Source organism: Prunus dulcis, chromosome 1 (assembly GCF_902201215.1).
Source record: "Prunus dulcis chromosome 1, ALMONDv2, whole genome shotgun sequence".
Taxonomy (NCBI): domain Eukaryota; kingdom Viridiplantae; phylum Streptophyta; class Magnoliopsida; order Rosales; family Rosaceae; genus Prunus; species Prunus dulcis.
The window spans coordinates 18932903-18953729 of record NC_047650.1 but is presented as its reverse complement, the minus strand read 5'-3'; the positions used below and the strand labels follow the sequence as shown (position 1 = coordinate 18953729).

Below are 20827 nucleotides of genomic sequence, written 5' to 3'. Positions count from 1 at the left end.
ACCAACATATCATCCATATCGGAGGCATTGTGCAGCTTTTAATGGGAAACCTGAATATGGCACGCCTCTAATGCCATTAACCTGAGAAGAAGTATTGCAGATGGTTGAAGGCATTAATTACAAATGGGGCTCAAAAAATGGGGGAAGTGTTGATGAGAATGATGGTGACAGAGTTTGTTGGAAGAGGAAGTCAAAATTCTTTGATCTCGAGCATTGGAAATACCTTCATGTGAGGCACGTCCTAGATGTTATGCACATTGAGAAGAATGTTTGCGATAGTATCATTAGTACATTGCTAGGGATCCCTGGAAAAAATAAAGATGGGATTGCTGCTCGGTTAGATTTATTGAACATGGGGGTCAAAACTGATTTGCAACCCGAGTATGGAGAATGACGTACTCGCTTGCCTCCAGGGCCTTGGAATTTGTCAAGAGTAGAGAAGAGAACGGTTTGCAATTCTTTATATGGTATGAAGGTCCTTGAAGGTTATCGTTCAAATATAAAAAAATCTTGTATCTTTAAAAGATTCAAGACTTCTTGGCCTTAAATCTCATGATTGTCATATCTTGATGCAACAATTGCTCCCTGTGGCAATTCATTCTGTTTTGGAGAAGCCTACAAGGTATGCAATAACTCGATTGTGCTTCTTCTTCAATGCTATATGTGCAAAGATGGTAGATGTTTCCAAGCTAGATAAGTTGGAAGAAGATGTAATAGTTACTTTGTGTTTGCTTGAGAAATACTTTCCCCTTTCATCCTTTGATATCATGGTTCATCTAGTAGTACATCTTGTCAAAGAAGTTCGTCCATGTGGGCCAGTTTATTTTAGATGGATGAATCTGTTTGAAAGATATATAAAAGTGCTAAAGGGGAATATGCTGAGCAGTATATAGCTGAAGAAGCTGTAGAGTTTTGCACCGAGCATTTATCTGATGTTAGTACAGTTGGAGTGCCATCAAGCCAGAAGATGGGAATTTCAAAGCCATTATCAGGTTGCACAATGAGCTTAGTTGATCAGGACCTGTTGAACCAGACACATTTATATGTCTTGGAGAATACGAAGGAAGTCCTATCTTATATCGAGTATGAGTTTAATTCTTTAAATAGCCATTTTAAATATTATTCCTTATGTTTATCTTATATACAAGGGACTGTAATGCTTGATTTTTTCGTGTCAATATAGGGAACATATGATGTTTATCAAGGCCACTTATCCAAAATTTAGAATGAGAACAAAGTGGCTGCATGATAAGCACAATAGCACTTTCATTCAATGGCTACACTTTAAGGTATATGTTATTGAATAACATATATTGAATTTTTAATTTTTCTTCTTTCTATGTTAGATTGAATTAAGATATATGATTAATTTGTAGGTTCAAAGTGAACTTGGGGAAGAGAATAATGGCATATTAGAAAATTTGAGGTGGCTAGTAGCTGGTCCAAGTATGGCAGTGCCATCATATAGAAGCTATCTTATTAATGGTGTTAAATTTAATACCAAGGCACAAGATGATGTGCGAACTATCCAAAATAGTGGGGTTTATTTACTTGCACATACTATGCAAGTTGCTAGTACCAAGGATAAAAACCATATTGTCTCCAATATGGATTTTTATGGTGTCATTCAAGAAATTTGGGACCTTGACTACCAAAAGTTTAGAATCCCAGTCTTGAGGTGTGATTGGATAGATAACACTTCAGGCCTTGTAGTCGACGAACTTGGATTTACCCTTGTAGATCTGAGTAAAATTGGACATAGGAATGACCAATTTGTTATGGCTTCTCAAGTCAAACAAGTATTTTATGTTGACAACCCAATGCATCGTGGTTGGTCGGTAGTGTTATCAATGCCTAATAGAGAATATAATGATGTTATTGGTGATGATGTGCTAGGTGATATTAGAATTGAGTGTGAGCCATTTACTAGAGGGATACCAAATGTTGACACATTTGATGACCTAGTGGGTGAGTTTGGGAGTGAAAATATTAGAGATAGGTGTGAAGATATATGGATTGATTGATTGTTGTATTGGATACTGACATTAGTTATGAAGTTAATTGTATGACATTAATTAATAGCACTGTATATCATTTTAATTATGATCAAATTTTTATTATGCATTAAAGGTGTAAAATAATGGATTAAAGGTGTAAAATACGACGGTCTAGTTAAAAAAATCGCAAAAACAGACGTCTAAAATATAACCAACGTCGTATTTTTATAAACGACGTGGAAAGAAAATGAAAAAGACCGTAAAGAAATAAAAACCGCCATTTGGAAAAGAAAACACGTCGATTAATTAAAATTAAATTACACGTGTCTAATAGATATTATCAACAATAATGATCATGAAAATAATGCACGTCGTAGATTTAAGAATACCACGACTGGAAAGTGCACCAACCGACGAATTTTGGGAAATACTACTTCCACCGCTTAATAGTTACCGCCATCTAAAGAAGGACATAAACGCAACTCGGTTCTATTAACTGTCGTGACAGCTCTTCTGCATGTCGGTTAGGCTAAAACAGTTGATGTCTTAGAGAATACACAAGTCAAAGAGGGTTATAAAAGTGACTTTTAAAAGGCCAACCACGTCAAGGCCTATACAAAACCCGACGTGGTAAGTGACCTAACAACGTCGACAAATTGGATGCTTAAGACGTAGTGAAGAACATAACCATGACTGTTATTTTACATTAACCGTCGTTCAAGCAATAATCCACAGCGTTTCTTTTCCTGCTCATGATGTCAAAATCATTTTTAACGCTTGTGGGTTACCACAGCAGTCATGGTTACGAATTGTTACGTCGGTTTTCAATAAAGGTGTGCCATGTTAAATATTTCAGACGTCAGTATTTTAAAAAAAGTGTCGTCTAACTTTGTTCAAGGGGCTTTTTTTTACCATTTAAACGTCGGTTCTCGCAAGAAACAGATGTGGAATATATTTAACGAGGTGGTTTTTTTCTTCCCCAATGACATGGTTAACACATTTTACTTTGGTTACAGTATGATTTTTGACATGTAATATACTTTAGACGTCTGTACTTTTCTGTAAGCATCGTCTAAGTTTGTCGAAGTTTATTTTTTTCCCTTTTTATATATTTTAGACATTATTTTTATTTATTTATTGAACATATTATATGTTAACCACGACGGTTTCTACGTTATACACAACGGTATTCCTTCAAATAGAGAGGGGGATAACACTTTTTACGTTGGCGTTTATGTAGTTCTTGACATGTAACATTCTTTAGACATCTCATTCTTTCAAAAAACCGTCGTCTAAGGTTGTCGAAGTTTTCCTTTTATGCTATTTATATACTAATTAGATGTCGGTAATTATTTTGGTATGACATTGAATGTCTTAACGACATCGGTTATTTGCCGTCGTTGTTTTATGTATCAAAGGATGGCGGTCGATTTCACAACGGTTTGAAAACCTTCTAGACGATGGTTAATTTCCGTAGTCTATTTCAATTTTTGTAGTAGTGTCGGTACATATTCTTTACTCATTAGAAATAAATGGTCAATTCCTTACTTTAATTTTGTCTTGGACATATTCAATAGACCAATTAATGGTTACTTAAATATAACCACCTAGGATCAAAATATAGATCTTAAAAAATCAAAAAGAAAGCTGTCAGAATTTATACAAAAACCAAATAATTGTTCATGGCCCAAAATAGGATCGAACAAACGGAAATTCAAACTATAAATTATAGATCTGTCAGATTGTCCATATCCAAGGAAAGAGCTCGATGCACGGAAGCCATGTTCTTACTGGCCAACCTGGCCCGAAAGGTGCGAGAAGTCAAATCTTGAACAGCAGGCTCACTGGCAGTGATTCGAGCTCGAATTCCGTCCAGTTTGGCTTCCAGCTCCGCCTTCAAAGAAAGGTCAGTAGCAATATCAGCCCTTAAGTTGGCTTCTTCTCCTTCCAATCCCTCAAGCTTGTCCAAGATGTCTTCAGTGGCCTCAGTAAGTGCAGCAAAGTGGACCTTGTTTTCACAATGATCCTCTAGAACTTCTTCTGGATCTCTCATGGAAGGAAGAATCTCCTTGATCATACTAATATGCTTGAGAGTTTTGCTTAACCATTGCTCTAGAGAGTGACATAGGGGTGAGATGAGGCGTGACCAGAGCAATCTGACTAAGAAAAGGCTGCATTCTTGATAGAGCATCAGGCTTCGCCACTGGGTCAAAATCAGGTGCCCTGATTAAATTCCAAAGAGTCCTGAGCCCATCCACTGCACCACCAAGTACTACATCTAGTTTCCTCAACTCCATGATAATTTGCCTCCCCTTTGCGCTAGTAACGTTAACAGTATGCTCAGCTCTAGGCTCGGTACCCCTCAGGCATACTTGAGCAGGGAAGGACATGAATTCTCCTCGCAACAACACCCTCTTCTGCAAAAACATTCGGGCCCGATTGCGGCTCATAAGTGCTAAAATATGAAAACTATGAGAGAATATTTGTTTGTGGGAATTTTCTGTGTATTCTTCTCCATGTAGGAGGTCATATTTATAATACAACGAAACCTGAATGGGAAAGTAAATAATAAATTCCTAAATCTATTTGCAGTAGGAAATCAAGAATTAAAGTAAATCAATTACAATTATAATAGGAATTCTTGGTGTGTAAGGAAAGTAAGTCAATATCCACAAGTCACGCCAATACTCCCCCTCACGTTGGTGCATAGATGTCGCCAATGCCCAACTGATCTAGTGAATTGTGGAATGCTTTACTGGAAATCGCCTTTGTCAACATATCCGCCAATTGATCCTCGGATTTCACAAAAGGAAACTGAAACACTTTAGCCTCAAGCTTTTGTTTGATGAAGTGTCGATCCACCTCAACATGTTTAGTACGATCATGCTGAACCGGATTATGTGCAATGGCTATAGCAGCCTTGTTGTCACAAAAGAGATTCATTGTGGATGTAGGTTTATACCCAAGTTCAGTAAGTAACTTTCTTAACCAAAGAAGTTCACAAATCCCTTTAGTCATGCCTCTGAACTCGGCTTCTGCATTGGATAAAGCTACTACATTCTGTTTCTTGCTTCTCCATGTCACCAAATTACCTCCCACGAATGTGAAGTAACCCGATGTGGATTTTCTATCTGTTACATTACCTGCCCAATCTGCATCTGAATAACCATCAATATTTAGATGACCATGCTTTGAGAACATAAGTCCTTTTCCAGGTGCAGACTTCAAATATCTAAGTATCCGAAGAACTGCATTCATATGGTCTTCACTTGGAGAGTGCATAAATTGACTGACAACGCTCACCGCATAAGCAATGTCTGGTCAAGTATGTGACAAATAGATCAATCTTCCCACTAACCTTTGGTATCTTTCTTTGTTAGTTAGAACTTGATCCGGATATTCTCCAAGATGATGATTCTGAACAATAGGAGTGTCCGCAGGTTTACAATCTAGCATCCCTGTGTCTGTCAACAAGTCTAAGACATATTTCCTTTGAGAGAGAAATATGCCTTGCTGCGATCGAGCCACCTCAATTCCCAAGAAATACTTGAGTCCACCTAGATCCTTCATCTCAAACTCGTAGCCAGATAGTCTTGTAGCTGTGATATTTCCTGTTTATCATTCCCAGTAATAATCATATCATCAACATAGATTATTAATGCTGTTACCTTCCCTTTTCGATGTTTCAAGAACAGAGTATGATCTGAGTTGCACTGTTTGAAACCATTGTTCTTCATTGCCATGGTGAACCGTCCAAACCATGCACGTGGTGATTGTTTCAATCCATACAATGCTTTTCGTAACCTGCAAACTGTTCCAGTCTGAGTAGTATTATATCCAGGAGGAATGTCCATGTACACCTCCTCCGTGAGTTCGCCATGTAGAAAAGCATTCTTTACATCAAACTGGTGTAGTGGCCAATCCAAATTAGTTGCAAGGGACAATAAGACTCTGACGGTGTTTAACTTTGCAACTGGAGCAAAGGTTTCTTCATAGTCTATACCATAGGTCTGTGTGTACCCTTTTGCCACAAGTCTTGCCTTGTATCGCTCGATAGATCCATCTGCATTGTGTTTTATAGTAAACACCCATCTACATCCGATAGTCTTTTTTCCTCGGGGTATAGTCTCCAATGTCCAAGTCTGATTTTTCTCAAGGGCTTTCATCTCCTCTTTTATAGCTTGGACCCACTTAGGATCTTTCAATGCTTCAGAGACCTTGGTTGGAATATGGATAGCAGACAACTGATGCACAAAAGCCTTGAGTGGTTCAGACAGCTTCTCAGTGGATACATGATTTGCAATTGGATACTTGGATGTCTTGCCAATATCAGGTGAATAACGGTTTGGTGGTTTCCCACGATTTTGCCTGAAAGGTAATTGATATCCAATAGTTTTATCATCTAAATGCACAAGTCTAGTAGGAGTAGTTACCTCAAGGATATTCTCAGGAGATTGGTCTGTTGGTACTGTTGAGTTAGAGGGGGGGTCTTCATCTTGTTGTTCTGTATTGTCTGTAGGTGTGAGACTCGGATCAGAAATATCTTCGCATGGATCAGGTGGGTCAGGCAATTGATCGCTATGAATGGGCGATTGGTCGCTTTTCGACAGAGAGTAATCTCGTGCTCCAGACTCGGAATGATCAATCATTTCTGTACAAAGGAGAATTTCTTTATTTTCCAAGTTGTTCCAATTCTGCTCTTCACTTCGTATCTCCCCCTGAAGTGTAGAATTGGATGATGGGTCATGGAAGAACAGCTCAGATTCCAGAAAGGTCACATCCAAAGTGACATAGGTTCGTTGGGTAGGAGGGTGATAACAGCGGTAGCCTTTCTGATGAGTGGCATAACCCACAAAAACACAACGAAGCGCACATGGATCAAGTTTGCTACGTTGATTTTTGTGGAGATGAACGAAAGCCACACATCCAAAGATTCGGGGGGTGAGTACCAAAACAGAAGGCAGAGGTCTGTGTTGTGCAAGCACCTGTAAGGGAGTTTTAAAGGTCAGTACACCAGAAGGCATGCGGTTGATCAGATGAACTGCGGTGACAATAGCATCATCCCAGTGATGGCGAGGAACATGAGCGCCAATCAGAAGTGCTCGGGCGGTTTCAAGAAGATGTCGATTCTTTCGTTCAGCAACACCATTTTGTTGTGGTGTCTGAGGACAAGTCGTCTCATGGATAATTCCATGTTGTTGGAAGTAAGTCTGAAAGTCATGATTGACAAATTCTCCACCATTGTCTGAGCGAAGAATCTGGATTTGAGCATTAAACTGAGTTTTCATCTGTTTGTGGAAGGACTGAAAACAGGAAAACACTTCGTTTTTATTCTTCAGCAAATAAAGCCATGTCATCCGTGTACAATCATCGATGAATGTGACAAACCATCGAACACCAGAAGGAGCAGTGATAGGAGAAGGTCCCCGGACATCAGAATGAATTAACGTAAATGGAGTAGTACACTTGTTCGTACTCAACGGGTAGGGCACACGGTGACTCTTGGCCAAAATACAAGTATCACATGTGAAGTCGGAGTCCTTGAAACCTGAGAATAAATCTGGTATAAGATGCTTCATATAACTAAAAGACGGATGTCCCAATCGACGGTGCCACAACCAGATTTGCTTTTGTTTGCTATCAAAGGGATGTGTCACGCTATTAGCCATGCCGGGACTGAAGTCATCGACATAATATAGCCCCCCTCTCTTAGTACCACGACCAAGAATCTCCTTAGTGTGAATATCCTGAAGCAAACAAAAACTCGGGTAAATGAGTACACAACAATTCAATTGTTCAGTAAGCTGACTAACTGACAACAATTTAGTGGATAAAGATGGAACAAGTAAAGTATTAGACAGTGTGAGAGAGGATGAGAGTGCAACAGTGCCAGCCCCTGTCACAGGATAAGTAACACCATTGGCATTTGCAATACAGGTTCGTCGAGGTTGTGTAGTATTCAGAAAATCATCAGGATCAAACGTCATATGATCAGTTGCACCGGAATCAATTATCCAGCTCTTGGAATCAATCTTATCGAAAGTATGGAATCCATAACCAGTACCATTACTGGTCATATTGCATTGTCCTCGATCTATAAGAGTAGCCCACCAATTGGGGTAGCCATGCGATTTAAAACAAGTCTCACAAGGGTGTCTCGGATCACCATAATATGCGCAATCTGGTCCATGTGTCGGGGTCGTTAGTCTAGAAGTCATAATCTGCGCAGCGGAAGATGCATAGGATACAGGTTGAGTAGGAATTGGGATCGAAATCTGAGCTTGAGTCGGGGCCGGAGTCGGAGTCGAAATCGGGATCAGGGTCGGAATCAGAGACAAATTCGGGGTTGGGGTCATCATCGGAGTGGGGGTCGGGGTCGTCTTCGGAGTCGGGGTCGGGGTCGTCATCGTCATAGTCGGGGTCGGGGTCGGGGTCGTCAAAAGAGGATCCTGATTCTGGATCGGGTTCGGGGTCAAAGTCTGCATCTGTAGGAGCGGAGCCATCTGGGCACTCAACTCAACGATGGTTGGTGGAGAATGAGAGAAGGAGTCGGTGGTGCTACCTCCATGAGGGTTGAAAAAATCATCAACCCCCATAGCAGAGGCAATTCCAAGATCGGGGTTTGAAACTAGAGTCAGCAATTCCAAGATCGAAATCAAGAATTAAAGTAAATCAATTACAATTATAATAGGAATTCTTGGTGTGTAAGGAAAGTAAGTCAATATCCACAAGTCACGCCAACAATAAGGTGGTAGATCCTCTTCTTCTTCGAGCTTAATGGTCCTCACCTTCAAACGAATCTGCTGGAACCTTCTATCCAAAACATGAGGGTTCGAGACTTTTTCTTTCCCAAGTCTCTGCAAAAGAGCACTTATTGTCAAAACATGTGAAGGAAAGAAGAAACTTTCCAAACAAAGGGNTCTAAATAGACCTGAGGTATTGGCACATAAGCTATATCGGGACTTCCCTCTTCTCTAGAAAGAGAATCTCTCCTTGCTCTCTTCTCACCGGTCCTTGAGACACTAGGAACCGCCTCCGACTGCTAAATGAAATTGGCCCGAAAAGAATATTCTACCTTCTTCAAGAGCCGTCTCAGGATTAATATCTGGAGCTGAAGGAGCAGAAGCTCTGCGTTTTCTCTAAAGTGGCATTACATCTTCTTCATCATTATCATCCTCCGCTAGAGGAGCCTTCCCTTTGTCCCTAGGATCTGGATTTGAGCTAGAAGGGGGAGAAGGGATGGGCATTGTAGAAGGCCTTTCCACTCTCTCCTCTTCTAGAAGAATGCCACCAGGAGATGGAGCATCACCTAGAACTGCAATTAGAAGAAGAAGAAAAATCAGTTTCTCTCAAAATCAAAAGAAACGAAATTCTGACAAAAACTTTACTAGTATCCTTAGGGCCACTCGATTTGCCCAAGACGGTCTCTATCAAGACACCAAAAACAATCCAAATTGTTAGAAAATGATATATCGGGTTCAAGCCAAGAATCGATTTTTGGAATATAAAAACTTACCTATCACTGCCATCCCTTGAAGACATCCTAGTCTCCACTTCATAGAGGCCTCTTCCTGTTCTGTCATCGCTCAGGCAAAAGGGCAGTCTTGGAAAGCTGAAGTATAAAGAAGCTTGGCAGATTCAGGAAGCCAAGAGAACAGCCTATTCTCCAAGAAGTCGTGAAAGGCTAGGGTACAAAGAGAAGAGGGATCATAGGGAGGCACCCTCATCCTATTGCTTCTATTCCTCCATGACGTTCTCACAGTCTTAATTTCTTAAGGCGTCATAGCCAAATTCCCCCAAGAGCTCCCCTTATTCATAGAACTATACTATAGTTCTGGAACAGCCTGGACAAGTCCGAATTGCCTGCTCACAAATTGAGGATTGTAAGCCTCCACTCCAGACGCACACTGCCTATTAGAATGAACCCTCTATATGCACACCGCCTATTAGAAGAGATCTCGGCTGGATCGGCCCACTCCTTCTAATGCCGGGGAGCTTCATGAAGGCCCCTCTCCATAAACCAAGGAGTATCGCAGGATAGTGAACGAAGCCAGGTCTTCTTCAGCCTCTGTTTGCAATCTCAGAAGAAAATTAAACATTCTTCAGTACTAACCGGCCTCTTGGAGCTAGTAGCTAGAGTAGTGGAGGGATCCACAGACAGCAAGATTTAGCGGGTTGATGTCCCCACCACTCCAACCATATCTGGGCCATCCAGATAGGACTACAAACAACAAGATTTAGCGGGTTGATGGTGATTTGGTGAAGACAATAGTAGAGAGAGGCTAGCATAAAAGGGCTCGTGGCCAAGCCTGTCTCATTATGAAGAGCCTTTGCCAGATGCATATATTCCGACTTCACACCTCCGTCAACATAGGGAAAGATGAATTTGTTCAGCCAAAAAAGCAAGAACATCATTTCATAAACCCAAAATAGGTCCTTAGACGCACAATTTCAGCCCTGCTACCCCTCATCGAAGTCCCAACTTTGTGGTTCCTGACCTCATAATCCCCCAATACATCAATATTCATACCCCAAGGCCTGAATCCAAAAATGGCCACCATGTCTAAAAGAGTAGGGGTCATGGGACCAGGACCAAAGGCGAGGCACATCAGGGCTCGAAGAAGATAGTCCTCCAATTAGGGGCATCAGTAGAGACCTTCGTGGTTTTCAATTTCTTTGGAGCCATTGAAGAAGATGACAGAAAAAGTTTGAGGAAAATTAGAAAGCTACAACGGTATTAGAGAATAGAAGAAAAATTTTCGTGTCAGTTTGCTCAGAAATAAGAAGTTCAAAAAATGAGAAGCTGGGAAGTTTTTCTAGCAGGTAGAATTAAATGCCAGACGTGATGAGACAGTTGCTTCTATCAGTTTGGAGCATTACTTTCGAAAATATTATTTTTGTGTGATTTGACATTGCAAGAAAACTGAAGGGACCAATTTGAATAAACTTGACCCAAGCCCATTAAAACTAGGGGGCATTGTTTGTACCCAATTTTGAAGAATAGACCAAAAATGCTCCACTTCCCAAAATAATATTTTTGGCCCAGGCCTTATATCCTTCTTTTCTTAAAAACCCAAAGGGTCTCCTTTAGAATAGAGGGCCCAAGGGTTAAAAGAAATCAATAAAAGCCCATGAAGATAGGAAGCCCAGACTCTTTAGTCACACTAAAGTTAAAAAAGAAAGATCGGTAACCGTTACACATTGGCCCACGTGAGGATCTAAAGAAGATTGTCACAATTAATGACGACTTAACCTCCTTCCCGCCTAGCAAGGCAACATGCTGTACAAAAACCACCATAACCAGAAAGAGCCGAATTGCCAACTAGATATCTGAGTACAACATATTGAAATTAGAAGGTTATTGCGAAAGACTGGTGGTTTTTGTCAGAAACATCCCATCGTCCCACCTATGAACAAGTTCATATCGGTGACCCAGCAGCTGACTTTGGATAGCAGCCGAATATCCTCTGTTTAGTACTCATCATTGAAGCTCTCTCCTTATCTATAAATAAAAAGCCTCCGCCACAGAAGAATAGGACTCTCTCTCCAACTAGACGTAACGTCTCTAAAATGCTTGAAGAACTCAAGATCTTTTCAAACCAACGTGCCTAATTTCCAGTTGACAACTCCTGCGTTTATCTTTTGTTACTCTACCATCTTCATGGTATGATTTTCTTTCAAAAACGATCAGTTTAAATTCATGTACTTATCTGACTGGATTGAGAAATCTCCAGTCTTTCTTTGCCTTGTAATTTAAATTTTAAGTTTAGTTAAATGGATTAACTGAGAGCTCTCATCTTCCTTTTACCGTTAAACTAAAATCAGAAAAAGAAATCATGAAATCTATTTTGACTGTTCCATTAAGCACTTGTTATTTGATAGCTTATATATATATATATATATATATATATATATATATATATATGATAAATGCTTCAATAGTCTAATTTCCCTTTCTTGCAATTTTAAATTAGTCATTCGGACCGAAAAGAAGGGTCTAGGCCCGAATAGAGCTGTATCAGCCAAAGATTGGAAAGGCAATCGGGCCCAAATTATCTCATGGGGCCCGAATTGATTATTGGCACAATCTGAAGACTGTTTTGAATTTTAACCAGGTTTCTAAACCTTAATAGGGTTTTGCTAACCACGATCTCGGTTTTTCTCCTTATGTGACCAGGTATTGCTCATACTTGTCAAGTTGTCATACACGAACAAAAGAATATTGAAGTCCTCTTAGTTGAGGTTGTAGACAAAGAAATTTTTCGTGTTTACAGAGGCATAGAAAAGAACTAATACAAGCCAGTACTCCCTTTGGAGCAGGATGGCTTGAGTAGAGGTCCATAACGAAGGGCAAATACAAAACATCAATTCACTATATCACCTATACTAGGTTTATTGGGCTAGTTTCGCACCCAATAGTGGGACGCGTACGCGAATCATGAATCATTGCCAGGAGAAGTCGAAGGGCAAGGTCAAATCTGAGCCCGCTCAATCCTGTCAAACTGATTCAACTTTCAATTTTGTTCTGAAATTGAGAGAATCCTCATCGTGAGCCAAGAAGATCCAATCGGGCCATTGGTGTCGATCCGTTGAACCCTCCACTCAGCCGAGCAAGCCGACCCTGCATCAATTAGAAGGAGCGCGAGACTGAAAAAGGACCAACAATTCTATTATGGCATGGCCACATCGAATGGCGTACACTATATATATATATATACATACAAATTAAACCCCATAAATTATGCAATCGTAGTATGAGTAAGTAGGGATCGTTCTATTCCGGGGATTAGGAGGGATGCTAATCAACACAAATTAAACTTATTAAACTGAAAACTAAGTTAAGGGAACAATGATTGGGGGGGATTTGGATGATTTAGACTAAAGTAATACTGACAGCAGCAAACAACTAAGTTATGAATGAAATATGGATGTAGGGATAGCTAGAGGATTCTTCTCCACACACATGGAACATATGCACACAAATCAATCTCCAGTTACTCTTTCTATAAAGTATGTGTTGAGGCCCAAAAATCCAAGGGGCTAGGCCCAAGATGACTATTGGCCCAATAGGGACAAGTAAACACAAGAGAATTTAGGGAACGAATTAATACGAGCTACGGGCCACATGCCGCGCCAAGCAAGAACGTGCGGGAAGACCAAAAACATGCTAACTTTACAAAAAAAACATGCTCACTCCTATTGAACCCGGCTATAGCCTATGGTGATAGGATAAAAAATCCAAGCACAAGCACAGGTGTCGGAACTGCCATGCCAACGCCAAGATGTGTTACAAGCTTAGGTGGGCCCAAGCCACCAAAATTACCCGGGGCTTGCTTGAACGGGTTGTGGTATGGATGGCAACAGGCTTTCATAAAACTCATTGACGAGCCAAGGAAGTGGTAGTTTCTGGTCACTTGGGGGGCCCAAAACTCAAGCCTATTTCTTCGGCCCGAAATGCATGGGTTAGCATGAGAGAAGAGAGAGCATGACCCAATACCTTAGAAAAAAAGTGCAAAGCCTGTTAGAAAAGGCTAAGACAATTAGAAAGCCTAAACGTGCTGTTAAAGTGCAATAGGCAAGCTGCTTCCGGCAGCTTGACGAAAAGCCCAGTAGATTGACCAGAATGACATATCACCAATTCAAAGCCTAGGAAAGAAAAGCCCAGCCCAAGCTCTCTGTAAAATATCTGGCCAAGCACGTTTTGTCCCTATCCGAGAGAGTCAACAGCAAACATCTTAAAAACCAGAGGAAATCCACACAAGCAAGAGGTTTATCCGCTGAGTAAAACGTAGCTCCTTTCCCTCCCATTGTCCTGGCAGCTTGCATAGGAAAGGTCGAGAGAAAAACAAGCGGCTCTTCACCTCTATGAAGAAGGGCCAGCAAAACCAAGACCTTGGAACCGCAAATGGGTTCCTTACCCATATGTCTTGGGCGGATAGGATTCATCAAAGAAGACGAAGTGGGGAAAAACAATGGAAAGAGGGAGGGAACTATGACGAAATTAGAACCCTGAGTGGCTATAAAGGGAGGACTTCTGCTACCCAGAAGAACCAACCCACTTCCAGAGCTCGACCAAGCATTGTCAAGCAGCTGGAAAATCTACTCAAGCCACCCCATCTCCCCCTCCATTCGTTTTCTTCCTCCATCAGGAAGGAAACCAGCTGAATCTTCCTTTGCTTGCTCTAAACCTCCATCCTCCATAGGAAAATTCATCTCTCTCTCTCAAAATTGCTAAACCTGTGAAAGCCTAGCTCCCATGCCACATGCTCTCCAAGCCAAGCTCTTCTGTAAAATTGGTTAAGTTTGTTTGGGCTATTAGTGAAGGAAGCCTGAGAGTGTTTTCGTAACAGTTTCATCAGACTCTGCGAAAAACACTCTTCCAGGCGCTTGGTATCGAACCCAGGCACTTGGGGAATTTTGCTCACTTCTCTTCTTACGGCAGCCCAAGCCCATTCGTCAGGCTGCTGGAACAAAAGGCCCCAACATAAATTGGCGACTTCACTGGGGACCAAGCTGCCATTTTTTCGCTAATGCCTCCAAGAAAGAAGACTAGGAGCAATACCATGGCCTCTCAAGGCGGATCTGACCACGGTGATTCCGAATCACGACAAAATGCCTCCTCTAGGCAGCAAGAACGTGCAAGTGAGGGAGCTTTTACCCTCACAGACCTTATTACGGCTATGCAGGCTATGGGGGAAACCCAAAGAGAGATGATGGACACCATCAAAGAGCTAAGGAATGCTGTTCCTAAGCCAAACGAAGAAAATACCCGACATCCACAGGAGGAATCTGCTGCTGCTGGAAAAGAGTCTGAACAAAAGGGACCATCTTTTGTTACCCAGGAGGATGTCGTTGCCATGCTGGAAAGGGAACTCAGTCGAAGCCAAGAAGACTGGAAATACATTCCTCAGCCACCTTACCCATCAAGCTTACTCCAGCAGCCTTACCCCAAAGGCTACGAAACACCAAACTTCGTCCTTTTCGATGGAAGGAAGGGGAGCCCAAAGGAGCATGTTAGTCGTTTCATCGATGCCTTAGGACCACATGCTGGTGATTATAATCTCCGACTGCGAGAATTTTCAAAAAGTCTTACTGATCGGGCCTATACCTGGTATACGACGTTGGCGCCAGGCTCTATTCGTTCTTGGGACGATCTGGCAGGCAGGTTCTGTAAAAAATACTTTCAGCACGAGGAAAGAGTCACCGCCACCCAGCTCAACAATACCCGCCAGAAGCATGGTGAAGATCCTGTGGACTTTGTACGAAGGTTTCGAGATCTGGCCCTAGATTGCTATGATGAAAAAGATGAAGAGGCACTTGTCGAAATCTGCATCAGCAACATTGTCGCAGATTATAGAGTGTACCTAGAAAACATTGGCATCATTCAATTTTCTAGGTTGTTGGAAGCAGTAAGAAAAACAAGCATGTCTGTCAAACCGACGGGACAAAGGACTTGGAGGAATGAGAAGAAGGAGGCGCACCAAACGCTAGCTGTAAATGACAAGCCTCCAATGACTACAGCGCACGCAAAAGAAAGGACCGAGAGACGTACCCGCCACTACCATGCAAAGATGAGGAGTTTCATGCCATCCTGGACACGATGATCGCTGATGGCGCAATCAAACCTCTCAGGCCCTACAAAGTCCCCACCCGAGGGAAAAGAATGATCCTAGGTACTGTCGCTACCATCAATTCGTGGGACATCCAACCACCGCTTGTCAAACTCTGAGGAGAATCTTGCATGGCAAAATACACGAAGGAGTTCTTGAGCTTCCCTCAAAAAAGCAGATTATTGATGAGGACCCTTTGCCAAAACGGAGGGGGAAGGAAATAGTTGCTGTCATAACATGCTCTGACGATTTACTCGATGACAATGAGCCTTGTTATCCATGGAAGGGCGACCCCAAACCACCGGAGGCCATCTGGGAGCCTTGCGGGAATATGGAGAAAGCTTTCTGGCGGAAATACTCAAAACCCCCGAGTTATGATGCGCCATGGCCGCTCGCTCAAGGATGGGATGATTGCACAGCCGATAAGGCGTTTACGCTGGAAGAACAATGCCTGGGAGCCTTCGTAGGACAACAGGAAACAGCGGCCGTCACGTTTCATGCTCTTACCGAAGCTGAAGCAACTGTAATGGAGCGCTATTTAGGTAAAAGGCAAGGACCCACAGCCTCACAAGTCCTTCAAAGGAACCCAAAATTCAAATCACTCTTTGATCAACTTGACTTCGGGCCTCAAGCGAGGGAAGCAGCTACGGCAGCTCTCATGAGCATCTCTGAGTCCGGTTCTCATTGTTTTACCGCACAGCCACAGAGGTCATTTTTGGAAAACGACAACGCTATCGTTTTCACGGATGAGGACATGGAGGTTCCATATCCGGATCACAGAAGGCCACTTTACTTGGAAGGACAAATCAACGACGTGTTTATAAGGCGGGCCTTGGTAGACACAGGTTCTTCCGTTAATATATTACCTCTGTCTGTGCTTACGGCAGCTGGCATCCCATTATCCAAAATTGTCCAATCACAAACAAGCATCAGCGGCTTTGGAAACAAAAGTGAAGTAACGGTGGGACATATGCAAGTAAATTTAAAGGTGGGGCCAATTCGGTCACTTACAAAATTCTATGTCGTGGATGTGGATGTGGCTTATCATGCGCTGCTTGGAAGGCCATGGCTCAATAAACATAAGCTTGTGGTCTCTACTTACCATCAATGTGTGAAAGGAAGAATTGGGCTGAGACCGCTCCGCATACCAGGAAATCAGACACCATTCAACAAAAACGAAGCCCATTATTTGGAAGCTGAATTCTACACCGAATGAACAGATGCTGGAAGCAACCCATCCAAAGATTTTGGAACCTGTCTCCCTTCTTGGACAGAAATTCGTGATTTAAGTAATGAAGAACTCATCACCATCATCAACCGAGGAAGAAAGAGACACTCGGAAGCTAACAATCATGCCTATGATCATCCCCGGTGCTCAAAAGTAACGCTCCCCGATGGGCGCACCGTGTACCGCTTATGATGGGATTGGGGGCTTAACCGTGTCTTACGGGAAAGCCCCGAGTATGGAGGAGAAGCGATGCAAACCAACGACTGCAAAGATTCAGATGACAAGGCACTTTCACCTTGTGCCTTCCAGGAGCCAATGGTTGCTCCCAAGCACATGCAAGATGGCTCAGTGGCAGTAACTGAGCAATTGGAGACAATTGACTTAAGTGATGATCCTGTCGTCCAAAGACCCATTTCCATCAGCATCCATTTAACAAAGGAGGAGAAGGAAGTTTTGGTGCCTTTGTTAAAGGAATTTCGAGATGTGTTCGCTTGGAGCTACGAAGAAATGCCCGGCCTTGATCCAAATTTGGTGAGTCACATGTTGAATATTGAGCTGGGTACCAGACCCGTCGTACAGCCCAGAAGGAATTTTCATCCTGAGGTTGAAAAGCAAATCAAGGTGGAAATCGAAAAACTGTTAGCTGCTGGATTCATCAAGCCCATCAAGCACCCCACGTGGCTAGCAAATATCGTTCCAGTGAAAAAGAAGACCGGGGTCATTAGAATATGTACAGACTACCGAGACCTCAATCGAGCTTGCCCAAAAGATGAGTTTCCGCTGCCCAACATGGATATATTGATCGATTCAACCTCGGGTCAAGGCATGCTGTCCTTTATGGATGGATTCAGTGGATACAATCAGATCAAAATGTCGCCCAAGGATGCTGAAAAGACGGCCTTTCGAACGCCGTATGGGAATTTCTATTACACGGTCATGCCATTTGGTCTCAAAAATGCGGGTGCCACCTACCAAAGAGCCATGACGGCAGTGTTTCATGATATGATGGGAAAAGAGGTGGAAGACTATGTGGATGACCTTGTGGTAAAATCTAAAACCAGACTGGGTCATTATGAGGTTTTAAGGAAGGTGCTGGAAAGGTGCCGGCTATACGGGCTGAAAATGAATCCGAAGAAGTGTGCGTTCGGAGTATCATCCGGTAAATTCTTGGGGTTTCAGGTGCACCAACGCGGCATAGACGTGGATCCCGAAAAGACTAGGGCCCTAAAATCCTTGTCGCCACCAAAGAACCCGAAGGAATTGAAAAGTTTCATGGGGAGGCTGTCGTACATTCGACGCTTTATTCCAGGGCTTGCTGCTATGATGAGCATCTTCACCCCTTTGCTCAAAAAAGGCCAATCGTACATATGGAGCAAGGAATGCCAGGAGACTTACCAGCAAGTGCAGCAACTGATAGCCAGGCTACCCACAATGAGGGCACCTATCCCGGGACTTCCACTCAAGCTTTACTTAGCCGCGACAAATACCGCGGTTGGAGCTTTGCTTGCCCAGGATAGTCATGAGGGGGAAGAAAGCCCCATTTACTATGTAAGCAGACAATTGAAGGGAGTTGAGACAAGGTACCCGAAGACAGAACTATTATGCCTTGCTCTTGTTTATGCTGCGCAGCGATTGCGACATTACTTTCTTGCTCACAAGCTGCAGCTTGTAGTAAAATCCGACCCTGTGAGATACTTGCTCACAAGACCAGTGCTATCAGGACGCCTTGCACGCTGGTTGCTGCAATTGTCTGAGTTCGATATTGTGTGTACGACCCCGAAGGCTATTAGGGGACAGGCTGTAATTGATATGTTAGCCCTATTCCCCGAAGTAGAGGAGTCTACTCTGTCCAAAGAAATATTAGGAGAACTGCCGGAAGTAGTTGCCACTGTTGTAGAAGAAGCGTCATGGACCCTCTACTTTGATGGATCCTCTACAACCAACGGTGGAGGAGCAGGTGTAGTGATTATCAATCCTGAAAGGCAGGCCACAGCTCTCTCATTCAAACTAGATTTCCCATGCACAAATAATGTCGCGGAATATGAAGCTTTTATCATGGGATTGTCTACGGCAAGGGAAATGGGTGCAGAAAGAGTGAAGGTCATTGGAGATTCAAATCTGGTATTGAGCCAATTGCAAGGGAGCTTTGCTGTGAAAGAAGCAACTTTGGCACCCTATCGTACAGCTGCTGAAAGGCTCATTAATTCCTTTAAGCAGGTGGTGATGGAACACATTCCGGGAGTCACTAATAGGTATGCAGATGCTTTGGCTACACTGGGATCAAAACTCTCATACGTGCAGGAGCAACCTAATATTACTGTGGTAAGGAGAGAGACGCCAGTAGTAGAGGCAATGGTCCAGGAGGAGCTGCTGGAAGAAGATGACTGGAGAAAGCCGTTAAGAAAAGAATTCAGTGGAGAAAGCAGCATTAAGGACTTGAAAGACTATGTGCTCATCTTTGGGGAACTCTATAGACGCCTTCCAGGCGGTGTTTTGACTAGATGCGTGGGAATGGTAGAAGCAAGAAGAAGGTTGCAAGAGGTACACGATGCCACCTGCAGTTTGGAACCAGTGACCAGTTTGTATCGGCGCTTGCAGCGTAAGGGTTATTATTGGCCAGAAATGAGGAAACAAGCAGCCGATGTTCAGGCTAATTGTCCCAAATGTTCTACGGTACCCACTACCGAGGAGGCTTTTACTGTGTCACTGGCGGAGGATTGGAGGGCCCCATATCTAGCATTTTTCGTTGAAGGAGCTCTCCCAACCGATTCCAAGCTCGCTTATAAGCTCAAGAAGACGGTAAAAAGATATTTCATGGATGGAGCGACTCTTTACAGGAAGGGATTTAATGGTGAACCACTACGATGCTTGGAAAGGTCGGAGGCTCATCAAGTCATGCAGGAGATACATGCTGGAGAATGTGGAGAACATCAAGGGATGAAGAGGCTTTATCGGCAGCTGCTGAGTTTCGGATACTATTGGCCTACTATGAAGAAAGATGCACATGACTTTGTTAAGAAATGCCACACATGCCAGGTCCATGCTAATTTAAGCCATAAACCTCCAACACTGTTACAGGATATGCGCACCCCTTGGCCTTTTCATACATGGGGGCTTGATTTGATTGGGACAATCCATCCTCCTTCCGACGGTTACATATGGATTCTTACAGCTACAGAATATTTCACGAAGTGGGTTGAGGCAATTCCTCTTCGAAAAGCCACAGGGGCTGCTGTCTCGAATTTCATTCGAGAATACATTGTGTGCAGATTTGGAATTCCATACAAAATGGTTACCGATAATGGCACGCCTTTTGTCAACAAACAGGTAAGCTCAACACTCAATGGTTACGGTATCAAGCATCGTCGCTCCACACCTTACTACCCACAAGGAAATGGTCAAGCAGAGGCTACCAACAAGACAATATTGAGAATTCTGAGCAAGATGGTATATGAGTATAAGGGGAATTGGAGCATTCATCTGCCGGACGCTTTGTGGGCTTACCGTACCTCACCAAGGGGTGCTACCGGTTTTTCGCCTTACTCACTCGTATATGGGTCTGATGCCATCTCACCTGTGGAAATCACCATCCCCACGGCTAGAGTGTCGGCTGTCAATGATCTTGAATGGGATGCAAAATCATGCTCGGATTGGCGTGTGTTAGACCTCGAAGCAGTGGATGAAAAGAGGATGGAAGCCGAAAGAAAAATGGCACTTTATCACAGGACTACTGCCCAAGCATACAACAGGACCGTTAAGCCTCAAGCTTTCAAGCAAGGAGATCTCGTGCTAAAAGTTGTCGAGCATGTGAAAAGACAGATATCAGGACCTTCCAAGTTTGCCCCGCAATGGGAGGGTCCATTCGCAGTCAAAGAAGTANACAGCAGTGGCTATTATCACTTGATCTCTGTCAAGGAAGGCACGCTAACGGATCCCATCAATGGAAAATGGCTCAAGCCCTACTATTGCTAAGAAGGAATAGTATTTTTATC

General features: G+C 42.8%; 1 protein-coding gene across 1 annotated transcript; it reads left to right on the top strand.

Moving 5' to 3' along the window:
* The first annotated feature begins 17084 nt into the window (after positions 1 to 17084).
* LOC117615882 lies at positions 17085 to 20807 on the top strand. Its single transcript, XM_034345057.1, has one exon. It carries the CDS (start codon positions 17085 to 17087, stop codon positions 20805 to 20807), a length of 3723 nt encoding a protein of 1240 aa, XP_034200948.1.
* The last annotated feature ends 20 nt before the right edge of the window (positions 20808 to 20827 follow it).